The sequence below is a fragment of the Macaca fascicularis genome, chromosome 6, assembly GCF_037993035.2.
Source record: "Macaca fascicularis isolate 582-1 chromosome 6, T2T-MFA8v1.1".
Lineage (NCBI taxonomy): Eukaryota > Metazoa > Chordata > Mammalia > Primates > Cercopithecidae > Macaca > Macaca fascicularis.
Window position 1 is genome coordinate 14455857 of NC_088380.1, and position 15121 is coordinate 14470977.

General features: G+C 38.3%; 1 protein-coding gene across 1 annotated transcript in view; it reads right to left on the reverse strand.

Annotated features, from left to right (window-relative positions):
- DNAH5 (dynein axonemal heavy chain 5) overlaps nucleotides 1-15121 on the reverse strand; it is a 321438-nt gene that overhangs the window by 104675 nt on the left and 201642 nt on the right. Inside the window, exons 46-47 of the mRNA XM_045393550.3 lie at nucleotides 14382-14524; nucleotides 13255-13389 (exon numbers count right to left, since the gene is read on the reverse strand). Coding sequence (XP_045249485.2) covers nucleotides 13255-13389; nucleotides 14382-14524 — 278 coding nt within the window. The remainder of the gene's footprint in view (nucleotides 1-13254; nucleotides 13390-14381; nucleotides 14525-15121) is intronic.

Below are 15121 nucleotides of genomic sequence, written 5' to 3' on the forward strand. Positions count from 1 at the left end.
GAGAAGAACTGGGACACATTTAAGCAGTGTGTACAGGGAAATTTATAGCACTAAATGCCCACAAGAGAAAGCTGGAAAGATCTAAAATTGACACCCTAACATCACAATTAAAAGAACTAGAAAAGCAAGAGCAAACACATTCAAAAGCTAGCAGAAGGCAAGAAATAACTAAGATCAGAGCAGAACTGAAAGAGATAAAGACACGAAAAATCCTTCAAAAAATCAATGAATCTAGGAGCTGTTTTTTTAAAAAAAAGATCAACAAAATTTATAGACAGCTAGCAAGACTAATAAAGAAGAAAAGAGAGAATCAAATCGACGCAATAAAAAATGATAAAGGGGATATCACCACCAATCCCACAGAAATATAAACTACCATCAGAGAATACTATAAGCACCTCTACACAAATAAACTAGAAAATCTAGAAGAAATGGATAAATTTCTAGATACATACACCCTCCCAAAACTAAACCAGGAAGAAGTTGAATCTCTGAATAGGCCAATAACAGGCTCTGAAATTGAGGCAATAATTAATAGTCTACCAACCAAAAAAAGTCCAGGACCAGATGGATTCACAGCCAAATTCTACCAGAGGTAAAAACAGAAGTTAGTACCATTCCTTCTGAAACTATTCCAATCAATAGAAAAAGAGGGAATCCTCCCTAACTCATTTTATGAGACCAACATCATCCTGATACCAAAGCCTGGCAGAGACACAATAAAAAAAGAGAATTTTAGACCAATATCCCTGATGAACATCGACGCAAAAATCCTCAATAAAATACTGGCAAACCGAATCCAGCAGCACATAAAAAAGCTTATCCACCATGATCAAGTGGGCTTCATCCCCGGGATGCAAGGCTGGTTCAACATATGCAAATCAATAAAGGTAATCCATCACATAAACAGAACCAACTACAAAAAAACCACACAATTATCTCAATAGATGCAGAAAAGGCCTTCAACAAAATTCAACAGCCTTCATGCTGGAAACTCTCAACAAACAAGGTATTAATGCAACGTATCTCAAAATAATAGGAATTATGCATGACAAACCCACACCCAATACCATACAGAATGGGCAAAAACTGGAAGCATTCCCTTTGAAAACCAGCACAAGACAGGGATGCCCTCTCTCACCACTCCTATTCAACATAGTGTTGGAAGTTCTGGCCAGGGCAATCAGGCAAGAGAAAGAAATAAAGGGTATTCAATTAGGAAATGAGGAAGTCAAATTGTCCCTGTTTGCAGATGGCATGATTGTATATTTAGAAAACCCCATCATCTCAGCCCAAAATCTCCTTAAGTTGATAAGCAACTTCAGCAAAATCTCAGGATACAAAACCAATGTGCAAAAATCAAAAGCATTCCTATACACCATTAACAGACAAACAGAGAGCCAAATCATGAGTGAACTCCCATTCACATTTTCTACAAAGAGAATAAAATACCTAGGAATCCAACTTACAAGAGCTGTGAAGGACCTCTTCAAGGAGAACTACAAACCACTGCTCAACTAAATAAAAGAAGACACAAACAAATGGAAGAATATTCTATGCTCATGGATAGAAGGAATCAATATCATGACAATGGCCATACTGCCCAAAGTAATTTATAGATTCAATGCCATCCCCATCAAGCTACCAATGACTTTCTTCACAGAATGGAAAAAAACTACTTTAAATTTCATATGGAACCAAAAAAGAGCCTGCATTGCCAAGAAAATCCTAAACCAAAAGAACAAAGCTGGAGGCATCACGCTACCTGACTTCAAACTATACTACAAGGCTACAGTAAGCGAAACAGCATGGTACTGGTACCAAAATAGAGAGAGAGACCAATAGAACAGAACAGAGGTCTCAGAAATAACACCACACATCTACAACCATCTGATCTTTGACAAATCTGACAAAAACAAGAAATGGGGAAAGAATTCCCTATTTAATAAACGGTGCTGGGAAAACTGGCTAGCCATATGTAGAAAGCTGAAACTGGATCCCTTCCTTAAACCTTATACAAAAATTAATTCAAGATGAATTAAAGACTTAAATGTTGGACCTAAAACCATAAAAATTCTAGAGGAAAACCTAGGCAATACCATTCAGTACATAGGCATGGGCAAGGATCTCATGACTAAAGCACCAAAAGCAATGGCAACAAAAGCCAAAATAGACAAATGGGATCTAATTAAACCAAAGAGCTACTGCACAGCAAAAGAAACTACCATCAAAGTGAACAGGCAATCTACAGAATGGGAGAAAAATTTTGCAATCTACCCATCTGATAAAGGGCTAATATCTAGAATCTATGAAGAACTCAAACAAATTTACAAGAAAAAAACAACCCCATCAAAAAGTGGGCAAAGGATATGAACAGACACTTCTCAAAAGAAGACATCAATGCAGCCAACAGACACATGAAAAAATGCTCATCATCACTGTTCATCAGAGAAATGCAAATCAAAGCCACAATGAGATACCATCTCATGCCAGTTAGAATGGCAATCATTAAAAAGTCAGGAAACAACAGATGCTGGAGAAGATGTGGAGAAATAGGAGTGTTTTTATACTGTTGGTGGCAGTGTAAATTAGTTCAACCATTGTGGAAGAACAGTGTAGTGATTCTTCAAGGACCTAGAACTAGAATTACCATTTGACCCAGCAATCCCACAACTGGGTATATACCAAAACGATTATAAATCATGCTACTATAAAGACACATGCACACATATGTTTATTGTGGCACTGTTCACAAAGCAAAGACTTGGAACCAACCCAAATGTCCATCAATGATAGAGTGGATTAAGAAAATGTGGCACATATACACCATGGAATACTATGCAGCCATAAAAAAGGATGAGTTAATGTTCTTTGCCAGGACATGGATAAAGCTGGAAACCATCATTCTCAGCAAACTATCAAAGGAACAGAAAACCAAACACCACATGTTCTCACTCATAGGTGGGAGTTGAACAATGAGATCACTTGGACACAGGGCAGGGAACATCACACACTGGGGCCTGTCTAGGGTGGGGGGCTGGGGGAGGGATAGCATTAGGAGAAATACCTAATGTAAATGATGAGTCGATAAGTGCAGCAAACCAACATGGCACATGTATACCTAAGTATCAAACCTGCACCTTGTGCACATATATCCTAGAACTTACATAAATAAAGAAATAAACAAATAAATAAATAACTGAAAAAAGGGACACTGGAAGGGGAAGGAAGAGGATGTGAGGAGAGGACTCCAGGCTCTTGACTGGTGTTCTCGTGTCCATGGAAGTGCAATATGGCTTGGGAATCAACTGTCCTTCAAAATGTATGCACTGAGTAACCAGAGTCTAGCACTGCAAAGCATGCAGAAAGGGCTTTGAAGTTCTCAGACTCTAGAAGCTTCAAAACTCGAAAGCTCATTTCATTTCTATCACTGTAGGAATCTACTAATGCATGATTTTAAATCATGTTAAAGATGTTGTATAAATACAGAAGAAAGTGGAGGTATATTAAGATAAAATAAATTCTCCTTCTCTTATCCAAAGAATGTTTTATTTAATGACAAAAACAAACCAGTTAAAAGTGACTTTTATGAACAAGATATAACCACAAAATGAGATAAAATATAAGACAAAAAAAGCAAAACTCTATACAACTATCCTTGAGAATCTTCACAGTAATTGCACATTGTACGTTTTCATCACGATTTTATTTATTTATTTATTTATTTATTTATTTGAGACAGTGTCTTGCTCTGTCGCCCAGGCTGGAGTGCAATCTTGGCTCACTGCAGCCTCTCCCTCCTGGGTTCAAGTGATTCTCCTGCCTCAGCTTCCCAACAGCTGGGATTACAGGTGCCCACCACCACACCCAGCTAATTTTTGTATTTTTAGGAGAGACAAGGTTTCACTATGTTGGCCAAGCTAGTCCCAAACTCCTGACCTGAGGTGATCCACCCACCTCGGCCTCCCAATGTGCTGGGATTACAGGCATGAGCTACTGTGCCTGGCCTCATCATTTTAATGAATAATAGCAAGGAATATGAAAATTTTTCACCATTTTTAAATTGAATGAGATATAAATGTATCACAACTCATTCAATTACAAATCTCCCATGAAATAGTACAATGGCAAAAATAATTTCATATCCCCCCCACATAAATACAAAATTGTTTAATGTACTAGGCGAAATTTGCTCTTCTTTTCAATTAATTTAAATGCACCTCCTTATGGCCAATTAGGACTTTCAGACATTCCCATGTCTATTAATGAGAACACTTTTTGGCACATGAAGATTTTATTTATTGGGAGGCTTTATCAAGAGCTAAAAAGTATTAGGTGGGATAGTCAGAGTAATACAGAGTAATAGCCACACACCTATACTTTCTTCCCCTCCACTGCAACCCTAATTTTTTTGAAATGATAGGAAATCACCACTATCACCACTAAGCTATACATGTCATAAAAGAGTTAAATCGACAAAAGCACAACAAAATAGGGAGAAAAATTAAGTAACTTGAGAACCTAGAAGTTGAGAGTTCTTTCCATTTTTAGAATTGTTGCAGATTCAATAGTTACCTAATGAGTGTGGAAGTTTGGTAAGACCACCTGAAGGCCTGAAACACAATGCAAATTGGCTATGCCTTCTCTGAAATGCTTGAAACCAGAAGTGTTTTGTATTTTGAACGTTTTCGGATTTGGGAATATTTGCATATATATAATGAGTTATCTTGGGGATGGTACCCAAATCTAAACATAAAAGCCATTTGTGTTTCCTATATACACTTTATGTACATAGCCAGGAAGTAATTTTATACACTATGTATGTATGTATGTATGTATGTATGTATTTAAATGTGTATTTATATGTTTATTTAAATTTTATTTTAAAATATTTAAAATTAAGTATTTCATATCTATACAATTTTGTGCGTGAAACAATATTCGTGTACCTTGAACAATACACATTGGACATGCTTGCATGGGGGAATCTGGTAGTGTGCTGAAAAGATATGAAAGCTGGGGGGTGCTCCAGCTTTTCAGAAGGGAGGTTGGGCTGGACCAACCTCCAGCACCCAGATTGGGTGCTCCCAATCTCTTTGATTGGTGTTCCCACCTCATCCATTGTTTTGCTGTTATGAACTGTGGTCCAGTTAATAAAACCAAGTAGATATGTTCACTTATTAGATTACTGCCTGTGTCCTCCACTAGAAGGTAAGGAGGGAAGGCACCTTGTCTTCCCTATTTTCCTCATTACTTTTTGAGCTTGCCAGCGCTCAAAAAGTTTTGGACTTTGGGGCAACCTGAATTTCAGATGTTCAGATTAGCCATGCTCCTCCTGTACTGCATGTTCTGCTCCTTTAGATAGCTATCCATTTGGGGCTGTTTGAAAAAAACTGTACACTTAGACATCTGGTCTGTCTGAGCTGGATGTTCCATAACATCACAAAAATAAGCACATTCAAACATCAACTCCTATTCCTTGCTCAGCACAACGTCTGCACCCCTTTGGGGTGTTCAACTCAGAAACTGGCACCAACTACCTATTGCCCCATCCAAACATTTCCACATCTAACAAGACTGAGTTTTTCTATTATAATTTCAACACTGCTTTCTAAAGTATCTCTTCCTACCTAAACGACAGTAGGCCCCCATTCCATTATGTCTTTCTTTCTCACAGGGATTAATGTCACGACCTCTTAAATTGCCTTCCCTGATTACAGTCAATCCTGGAAACTTCTTTATGAGTCATATACAATGGCTATATTGCATGATTTATAAATTTACCTAGAATTTTTTGTCTCCCCCAAAGAAATCCGTCGAAAGAATCACCGGTCATCTGTGTAGTATTCTGCCACCCACATTCCTCCCAATCTCTTTGACTAGTGTTCCCACCTCATCCATTGTTTTGCTGTTATGAACTGCGGTCCAGTTAATAAAACCAAGTAGATATGTTCGCTTATTAGATTATTGCCTGTGTCCTCCACTAGAAGGTAAGGAGGGAAGGCATCTTGTCTTCCCTATTTTCCTCATTATTTCATCCTCAGTGTTTAGAAGGGTGTCTGGTACTACGTGTTTGTTGGTAAATATTTTTTACATAGATAAATAAATACAAGAAACCTGGAGTCATCTTTGACTTTTCTCACTGTCTCCTATGCCTCTTCTCCAACGACCTTGATATGGTTTGGCTCTGTGTCCCCACCCAAATCTCATGTGGAATTATCATCCCCAGTGTTGGAGGTGGGGCCTAGTGGGAGGTGACTGGATCATGGAGGTGGTTTCTAATGGTTTAGCACCATTGCCCCAGTGCTGTCTCATGAGTGAGTTCTCACGAGATCTGGTTGCTTACAAGTGTGTTGCGCCTCCACCTTCGCTCTCACTCCGGCTCCGGCCAGTTGAGAAGTGTCTACTTCCCCTTCCAACATAATTGAAAGTTTTCCGAGGCCTCCCCAGTCATGTTTCCTGTATAGTCTGTGGAATCATGAGCCAATTAAACCTCTTTTCTTTATAAATTACCCAGTCTCAGGTCATTCTTTATAGTAATGCAAGAACAGACTAACATAAACCTCTACTCAACCAATCACAAGTTCTGGCAGTTCCACTTCCTAGTCAAGGTTGAATGCATCCTTGTTCTGTTTCCTCTCTCACTTTTACCATCTTGGTCCAGCCCAACCTCCCTTCTGAAAAATGACTGCAACTGTGTCTTCTCAGGTCTCTCTGAGTGCAGCCATGTCTCTTGCATCTTGTTTTCCACTCTACCTCCAGAACGAGCTTTCCAAAGGGCAATGCAATCCTCCTCAGGACTCTAGGGGGTTCCTCATTAGTGACTTACAGGGAACTCCATGGTGCCCACTACTTACTCCTCCAGTCTCACTTCCAGACAGTCCTTCTCACTGTCTTTGTTCTGGACCCTCAGGATCTTAGTTCATTTATATTCAGTTAAAAAAAAAAACCATATAGACTATGAAGTGGTGTTCACCTTATAGGCTGGCTTCCAGCATTCATTATGGGATCCTTTCTTATATATTTCTAGAGTAGCCATTTATAAGCCCAAAAAGAACTCTCAGGATTATCATTAGCCAAATTCACTTTGTGAAATATTGATTTAGATGAATGATCTTCTAAAACATGTCACTTCTCTCAATCCAGTTACTGATTTTTAAAAAATTAAGTCTCTAGCAAGGACTTGTACTAAGGACCTATACTGTTCTTTAAGAATAGACAATCACTTTACTCCGAAATTGGAGAATCATAGTCGGCATGACAGCATCTTATGCAATTTATAAAACCTAAACAAGATTCCAATCTCATTGTCTATCTACACACACAGGGATATCCTCATTAACCCAAGCTGTGACAGCAGCATTTTAAGACATGAAAACCAGATGGTCAGAAAACCAGGTAGGCTGAGGAATGGAGCTCCCCTCTGGCTCTTTTCTGAGCTAGCAGCCCTAAACCTAAGAACAATTCAGTTACTGAATTAATTTCTTATTAGACAACTCAGCTTTCATAATTCCTAGAAATTAATATAAATATTAAATTCCCCCAAGTAATGATCAACTCTTTCATTATGCTGATTTATATAATCCCCTATGGAAACTAATCAGCTCCTCCTCCGGACTCCACAGTACAGCACTGAGATCCTGCCGTAAGTACCACTTATCTCGCCAACCACATTTGGTTATGCACATGCCTGTTTCCCCAACAAGACAAAGGGAGGAAAGCAACATCGGAAAGGGTATTGGAAGGATCATGTGCAGCTGAGGCGATGGTGCATTGCCTAGTTCTTAGGTACAACAGTCACACAGTCATCTTTGTGAAAGAGACACAGTGCAAAATCTGCACCACCTTACATAACAGCTCTGACTAGGCTGAAAGACGGGAAAAACAAATTAAACTACTGCTTCTCACATTGATCAACTCTGTGATTTCATGTAAGCCACTTAATATTTCCGGGTATAATACAACCCAGAAATGAGAGTGTGTATAGATACATAAATCATATGTACATACATATATATGCATATGAATATGCATATATGCATTATGCATTAATGATATAATATATATGAAAGCAATTCATGAGCTTGCTAGAGTATTATGCATTAATGATATATATGAAAGCAATTCATGAGCTTAATGTAGTACAAAATGTAAAGCTATTTTATTTTTTCTGTGTATCTCTATATGCTAGCACCTAAATCATTTTTCATGCATGTTACATACAATTAAATAGAAATATAAAATACACTTAATTTTAGTTTTTCATATATGTGCTATTAGCTAAAACATAAAAATGGAGAGTTACAGTCTTTATTAAGAAATCTACTGCCTAATAACATCTTCCCATTTTATTGTAATTCACTAAGACCAAACGAAAATAGTCTTACATTAGGAAAGTTTAAAATGCTCAACAGTACATTGTAAAAAGTAAAATACGTCAAAAATCACAAGAAAATACAATAATGCATAGCTGGAAGCTAAAAATAAAACAAGCGCACTAAGTGATAAACCAGCCCTTTAGATATTAATATAGATAAAGGAAGGCCATTGGAAGGAAGCACGTGGGTGCACAGCACAGCACAGCCCATGGACCCTGGTTTCCAGCTTCGGTTCTGCCACCAACTAAGTGAATTCAGACAATGCTTGAATCTCCTTCCACCTGAGTACCTCAGTCTTAACAGTAAAACCTGATATTTTAAGAGAGCTTTATGATACAAATATACTTTCACATATTATCTCTTAGGAAACTAGTCTTCAAACTGTGTTCTGAGGAACCAAAAGGATTTTCTGCAACCACACGGATCCCTTGCAGGAAGAAAAGATGAGGCAGGAATGAGCTCCAGGACCCCAGCTCCAATTCCACCAAAGCAAATCCATGTTTACTTATTTTATAGATTAATCTACTGCACAAGATGTCATTTGGAAAAGTGGTTCTGGGTCTAAAAAAAACACTATGGAATTTCCATCCAGGCTCTAGGAGTCTTATTTTTTAAAAAATAAAACCTATTGCTACGCAACCATTTGTAAGATGGTGGCTATATTCAAAACACTTTATAATTATTTTTAGAAATCTTTTCAGAATTTATCTTAAGTAATTTTTGCTGTCTTCTTTTCACCTTTTTGTATTGCTTAAATTTCTACTTCTATGTATGAATTATTTTCAAAAATAAAAAAATTAAAACAATATTAGTTTGGGGGAAAAAATGAGGAATCTTTCTTAAGAAACTGACTAAATTCCCTTAGCCAAAAAATGGGATGACTGTATAATTTTTGTCCAAACCAGATACTTTTGATAGTGGCAAAGGATGCTATTAATTATTAATCTGAGACAATGAAAATAACCTGGATTGTCCCAGGCAAAAAGTGACAAATAGTCCTTCTACTGATGAAAGATGTGAAAGTTACATCATGTTGAAAACAACCTGTCAGGAACAGACACGTGCCCTTCATTGGACAGTGTGCCATCATGGTAACAGCTGAGAAATGGACAGTATCTATTTTCTCATCTACGATTTCAGTTTGGTTGGGATCCAGATACATGGGAGATGCAGAGACAAACGCTCTGCTCCATCAGCCCTGTTTAGCATGAATGACTGAAAATTACAGTGAGAAAGTTAATTACAACAGTTTGGCTAATTGAAAGCTGTCTGAAACTAATGAGTCTTGCTTAATAGAAAGCCCTGATGCTCAACAGTCAAAACAGTCTCTGGCACTAAACAGAGTGGATGATCCTGTGATGCTTCTGAACAGAAAAAAGAAACAGTGACGTGTTAACTCCACCTTAACACTGAAGAACAGTGGGGAATCAGGCTAAAGCCTTGTGTATCAGATAATGGGAGCCTAAAGAATACGTTATTCTTCTTCTATTTATTATATTTGAATATGGTACCACTTTTAGAAATTTATTATATGGTTTATGAATTTGTATAGCATACAACAGGTGTTCTAGATAACATATGGCTTTTTCCAGGAAATGAGTAAATATTTCACGTTAAGGAGACAGAAACCACAGATCTTTAATATCTGGCAGAGATGTCACAGAGTTGGTAATGAAAATGCAGTGACAAGGCCTTGCTGTATAATAAAAGATTGGGCTGGCCTTTGTTCCTGGAAATGTCCTGATAGAAAGAACTCTGTTATTCACATGGGCCCCTCATACCACTCATGCCAACCACTCATTACCAACCATGTGATGAGAAGGTTGAGGTTTTTTTTTTTTTTTTAATTTATTTATTATTATTATACTTTAAGTTGTAGGGTACATGTGCATAACGTGCAGGTTTGTTACATATGTATACTTGTGCCATGTTGGTGTGCTGCACCCATCACCTCGTCGTTTACATCAGGTATAAATCCCAATGCAATCCCTCCCCCCTCCCCCCTCCCCATGATAGGCCCCGGTGTGTGATGTTCCCCTTCCTGAGTCCAAGTGATCTCATTGTTCAGTTCCCACCTATGAGTGAGAACATGCGGTGTTTGGTTTTCTGTTCTTGTGATAGTTTGCTAAGAATGATGGTTTCCAGCTGCATCCATGTCCCTACAAAGGACACAAACTCATCCTTTTTTATGGCTGCATAGTATTCCATGGTGTATATGTGCCACATTTTCTTAATCCAATCTGTCACTGATGGACATTTGGGTTGATTCCAAGTCTTTGCTACTGTGGCCGCAATAAACATACGTGTGCATGTGTCTTTATAGCAGCATGGTGGGATTGTAAACTAGTTCAACCATTATGCAAAACAGTATGGCGATTCCTCAAGGATCTAGAACTAGATGTACCATATGACCCAGCCATCCCATTACTGGGTATATACCCAAAGGTTGAGGTTTTAAGTCACATGATATCAGCTGACCTGGGAGGGGAGCTGATGGAGATTTGAGTTCAGTCTTAAAGATCTTGGCTGAGCACAGTGGTTCATGCCTGTAATCCCAGCACTTTGGGAGGCTGAGGCAGGCGGATCACAAGGTCAAGAGATCTAGACCATCCTGGCCATCATGGTGAAACCCCATCTCTACTAAAAATACAAAAATTAGTGGGGTGTGGTGGCCCACACCTGTAGTCCCAGTTACTCAGGAGGCTGAGGCAGAAGAATCACTTGAACCCTGGAGGTGGAGGTTGCAGTGAGCCAAGATCGTGCCACTGTGCTACAGCCTAGCGACAGAGCGAGGCTCTGTTTCAAAACAAATAAAAAGATCTGAGTCCTGTCCTATGGCCAATGATGTGATCAAGTATGCCTATGTAATAAAACCCCAATAAAAACCCAGGACACCACGGCTCAAGTGAACGTCCAGGTTGGTAATATACATGATATACCTGGAAAGTAGCACATTCTGAGGACAGGGAAGGTTTGCATTTGGGACCCTCCCAAACCTTGCCCTCTGTATCTTTTCTTTTGACTGATACTTCTTTGTATCTTTGTAAGAAAGCTGTAATAATAATCACAGCACTTCTCTGAGTTATGTAAGTCATTCTAGTGAATTATGGAAACTGAGAGGGCTGAGGGAATGGCCTAATTTGTAGCCACTTGGTCAGAGGTATGGGTCTTTTGAGAACCCCAAGCTTGCGGCTGGTGACTGAGTGAGGGCAGTCTTGTGGGACTTGGCCCTTAACTTCTGAAATCTGCGTTAGCTCTGCCGTAGTTACTGTCAGAATTACACTGTAGGCCTAAAGAGTTAATACAGTCTCATGAAGTGTGGATCATTAGAAAATCACCCCACATAATGAAAAAATATCACACTCTGATCTCATTTTTTAAAAACCTTTACCCTCAAATAACGTTATAATTATAACCTTTAAAGAGAATGTCCTCCTAAGGTAAAACTAACGAAAGCTCTTTAATTGTAAAGCGGTATTAAAGGAACACATATAATGTTAGCATCTTGCCAACCTAGGGTAATTTAATGTGTCATTTCCCAAACACAAAAATGCCACTGCTGAGTCACTGCAATTTGGGGTTGACCTCCATCCAGATCTGCCCACCCAGATATGAATGGCATTTATTTGACAGAAGAACAGCCCATACTGAAAATCTCGTCTCCTCCAGGAGAGTATAATGAAGTTGACAGTCTTATTTAGAAGTTTAATCAATGGCCTTAGTGTATTGGCACTCCACTGTCACCAATTGAATTAAGTGATAAAATGTCGTGATTCAGCCATGCCTTCAACAAGTTTCATTGCTCTGATATTCTCATTCCAACAACTAAAGAACAACAAAGTTCATTAAAAGCAAAGTTCTTTGGATTTGTGTTCCCCTAAAAATTTCCCTTCCATTTGCAATTTATGACATGTATCTGGTAATATATTAATGTCCTAATAAAAATATGAGAGATCATTTGCAAATCACTGAAGCATATACTGACATTTAGGATTTCCTCCTCAGTTTCAATAAGGTCTTGTACAATTTAGGACCAGGAGAAAAAGAACCATTTAAGCCACTGCAAACCTAGGTCATTCCTGGTGGTTTCATTGGGAAAAAAAATAAACAATGCAAACTTGAGGGGTTTTTCTTTCTCTCACACTTCTGTGATACATAGAGTAAAATATTTCGTATCTAAGGGTCTAAGATTTTATACCTTGTTGCAACTGAGGATGGGAGCCAGGGTGGAATGTTAAGTCATGGAACAACAAGATTAAAGTGGCATTTTAGAAAATGGGGATTGGAAGGTATAAGAGCTAGACTGAAAGAGAATTCAACTTGAACCAATCATAGCTGGGGATTCTTCCATGCCAATACCCTGGTATGCAATCATGCAGAAGTGGATTACCTAGAGGTAAACAAGGAGCATGAAGATAAGGAAACAGATGTGAAATGCATTTCTTTTGGTACTGTAACAGCCTTTGAGACCTGAGCAAGATGGATGCATTAAAGATGATTGCAAAGTACCTAGCCTCAAAGAGTATTAGGAACATCTTCAGGCAAGCAGACTCTAGGGAGAGGAAGTAGGTTTAGGTGGGGAATAAATGATTTTCTTTCAGTTTTGGATTGTGCATGTTCACAATGTTTTCTACATAGATATTTTAAACCGCATTGAGGCCTATAGCACCTTATATAACCTTTTAATGCTTCCATAATTTAAGATGTTATAATCTAACTAGGGAAACTATTGCAGTTGAATAACTGAAAGAATGAAAAACATAAGTGGGTGATTTATCATGGCTATGAAAGTTCAGATGAAATTCAGATTAAACAGAGTATCCTCCAAAGTTTGTCACAAACTTGGGCTTACTGAGCCATACCAAAGAGCCAGTACCTGGAACATCAGTGGGGTGGTTGCAGAGGAAAAATTCAGACTCTTGATCATGTGACATTCAGGATCATATCTGGACATAAATCCTTTAATTATGACTGTTTTGGCTGTTCCTTGTTCACCAATTAATAGTACAGCCTAAAATAGTGGGAATTGAAAAAGAAAAAACAAGAAACGAAATAAATGAGTGTGATGGGCTGAATTTGTCCCCCCAAAATTCATATGCTGAATCCTCAACCCCTAGTATCTTAAAATGTGATTCTGTTTGGAAATAAGGTCTTTAAAGAGGTGACGAAGGTAAAATAAAGCTGTTGGAGTGAGCCCTAGCCCACTCTAACTGGTGTCCTTATAAGAAGAGGAAATTTGTGGCCAGGCATGGTGGCTCACACCTGTAATCCCAGCACTTTGGAAGGTTGAGGCAGGCAGATCATCTGAGGTCAGAAGTTCGAGACCAGCCTGGCCAACATGGTGAAATCCCGTCTGTACTAAAAATACACAAATTAGCCAGGTATGGTGGTGGGCACCTATAATCCCAGCTACTCGGGAGGCTGAGGCAGGAGAATCACTTGAACCCAAGAGGCAGAGGTAGCAGTGAGCCGAGATTACACCATTGCACTCTAGCCTGGGTGACAGAGACTCCATCTCAAAAAAAAAAAAAAAGAAGAGGAAATTTGTATACACAAAGAAACACCATGGGAAGACACAGTGAAAAGGCAGCCATTTACAAGCCAAGGAGACAGACCTCTGAAGAACGCAAGCCTGCCGACACCTTCATCCTGGACTTTCAGCTTCCAGAACAGAGAGAAAAGAAACTGCTGTTGTTTAGGCCACCCAGGCTGTGCTATTTTGTTACAACAGCCCCAGCAAACTAGCTCAGTGATCAAAGCAGAAGGAATCCTTTGGGGAAAAGCAAGTCAAAATTTACTGTCAACTCATACGTAAGAAATAATTACTTACTTATGAATTAGAACGATTCAACTCATATTTCAGTGAGGAATAATAAAAGAATAGGAGATAAGGTAACATTTTCATGGATTCAAAACTGCAACATAAAACATTTTATAATAAATGCAGGATGTTTCATGTCTTCCTTTAAAATATGCTACTGTTCATTAAATTAAAAGTCATACCTTGCCCTGTTTAGCCATGGTTTGAATTAGAAAGTCAGTCCTCACATTGTCAACATTTGGCACCAGAATAGAGCCATACTCTGGGGTGGTATCGGACGGATACAGGTATTCCTGGGTACGCGTGTTCCAGTGCGTCCATGTACCTGAGATGAACAGAAGACATTTCCATCTCCATAGTAATAATTCAAGTCCAAACTGTAATGAGCAGACATCCTTGACATCTTATGAGGTCACCTTCCAAATTCTCCCCATAAAATAAAGATCATTAAAATTAGCGATCTAAGTATACAAGTATGTGTTAACTGAGTCAAAATGTCCCAAGGAACAATTTCAAGGTGTAAACCTAGGAAATACTAGGAAGTATTTCAGAATTTTTAAAAAAATATATTAGTTTTCAATAGCATGATGTATAAAAATACAGAACACAGTAAGAGTGGTGTGAATCTAAAATCATTAATCACTTTCGAATGTCGAATCTCACACACTTTTCATTAGGCAAAAGATCCTAGGCCTATGCGTATGTATATTAAATATTTAATACATTATTATATACCCATATATAGGTACTTCATTTTTTGTATAAATGAACTTTATATATTTATAACCTTAGAATATATATATTATAACCTTAAAGTATATATCCAAACAGAGATAAAGATATACAGCTGTGGGTATCTATATACCCACGTACTTGGCAAAAATATACTTTAAACTTTGTAACTTTTATATACATTGCTGAT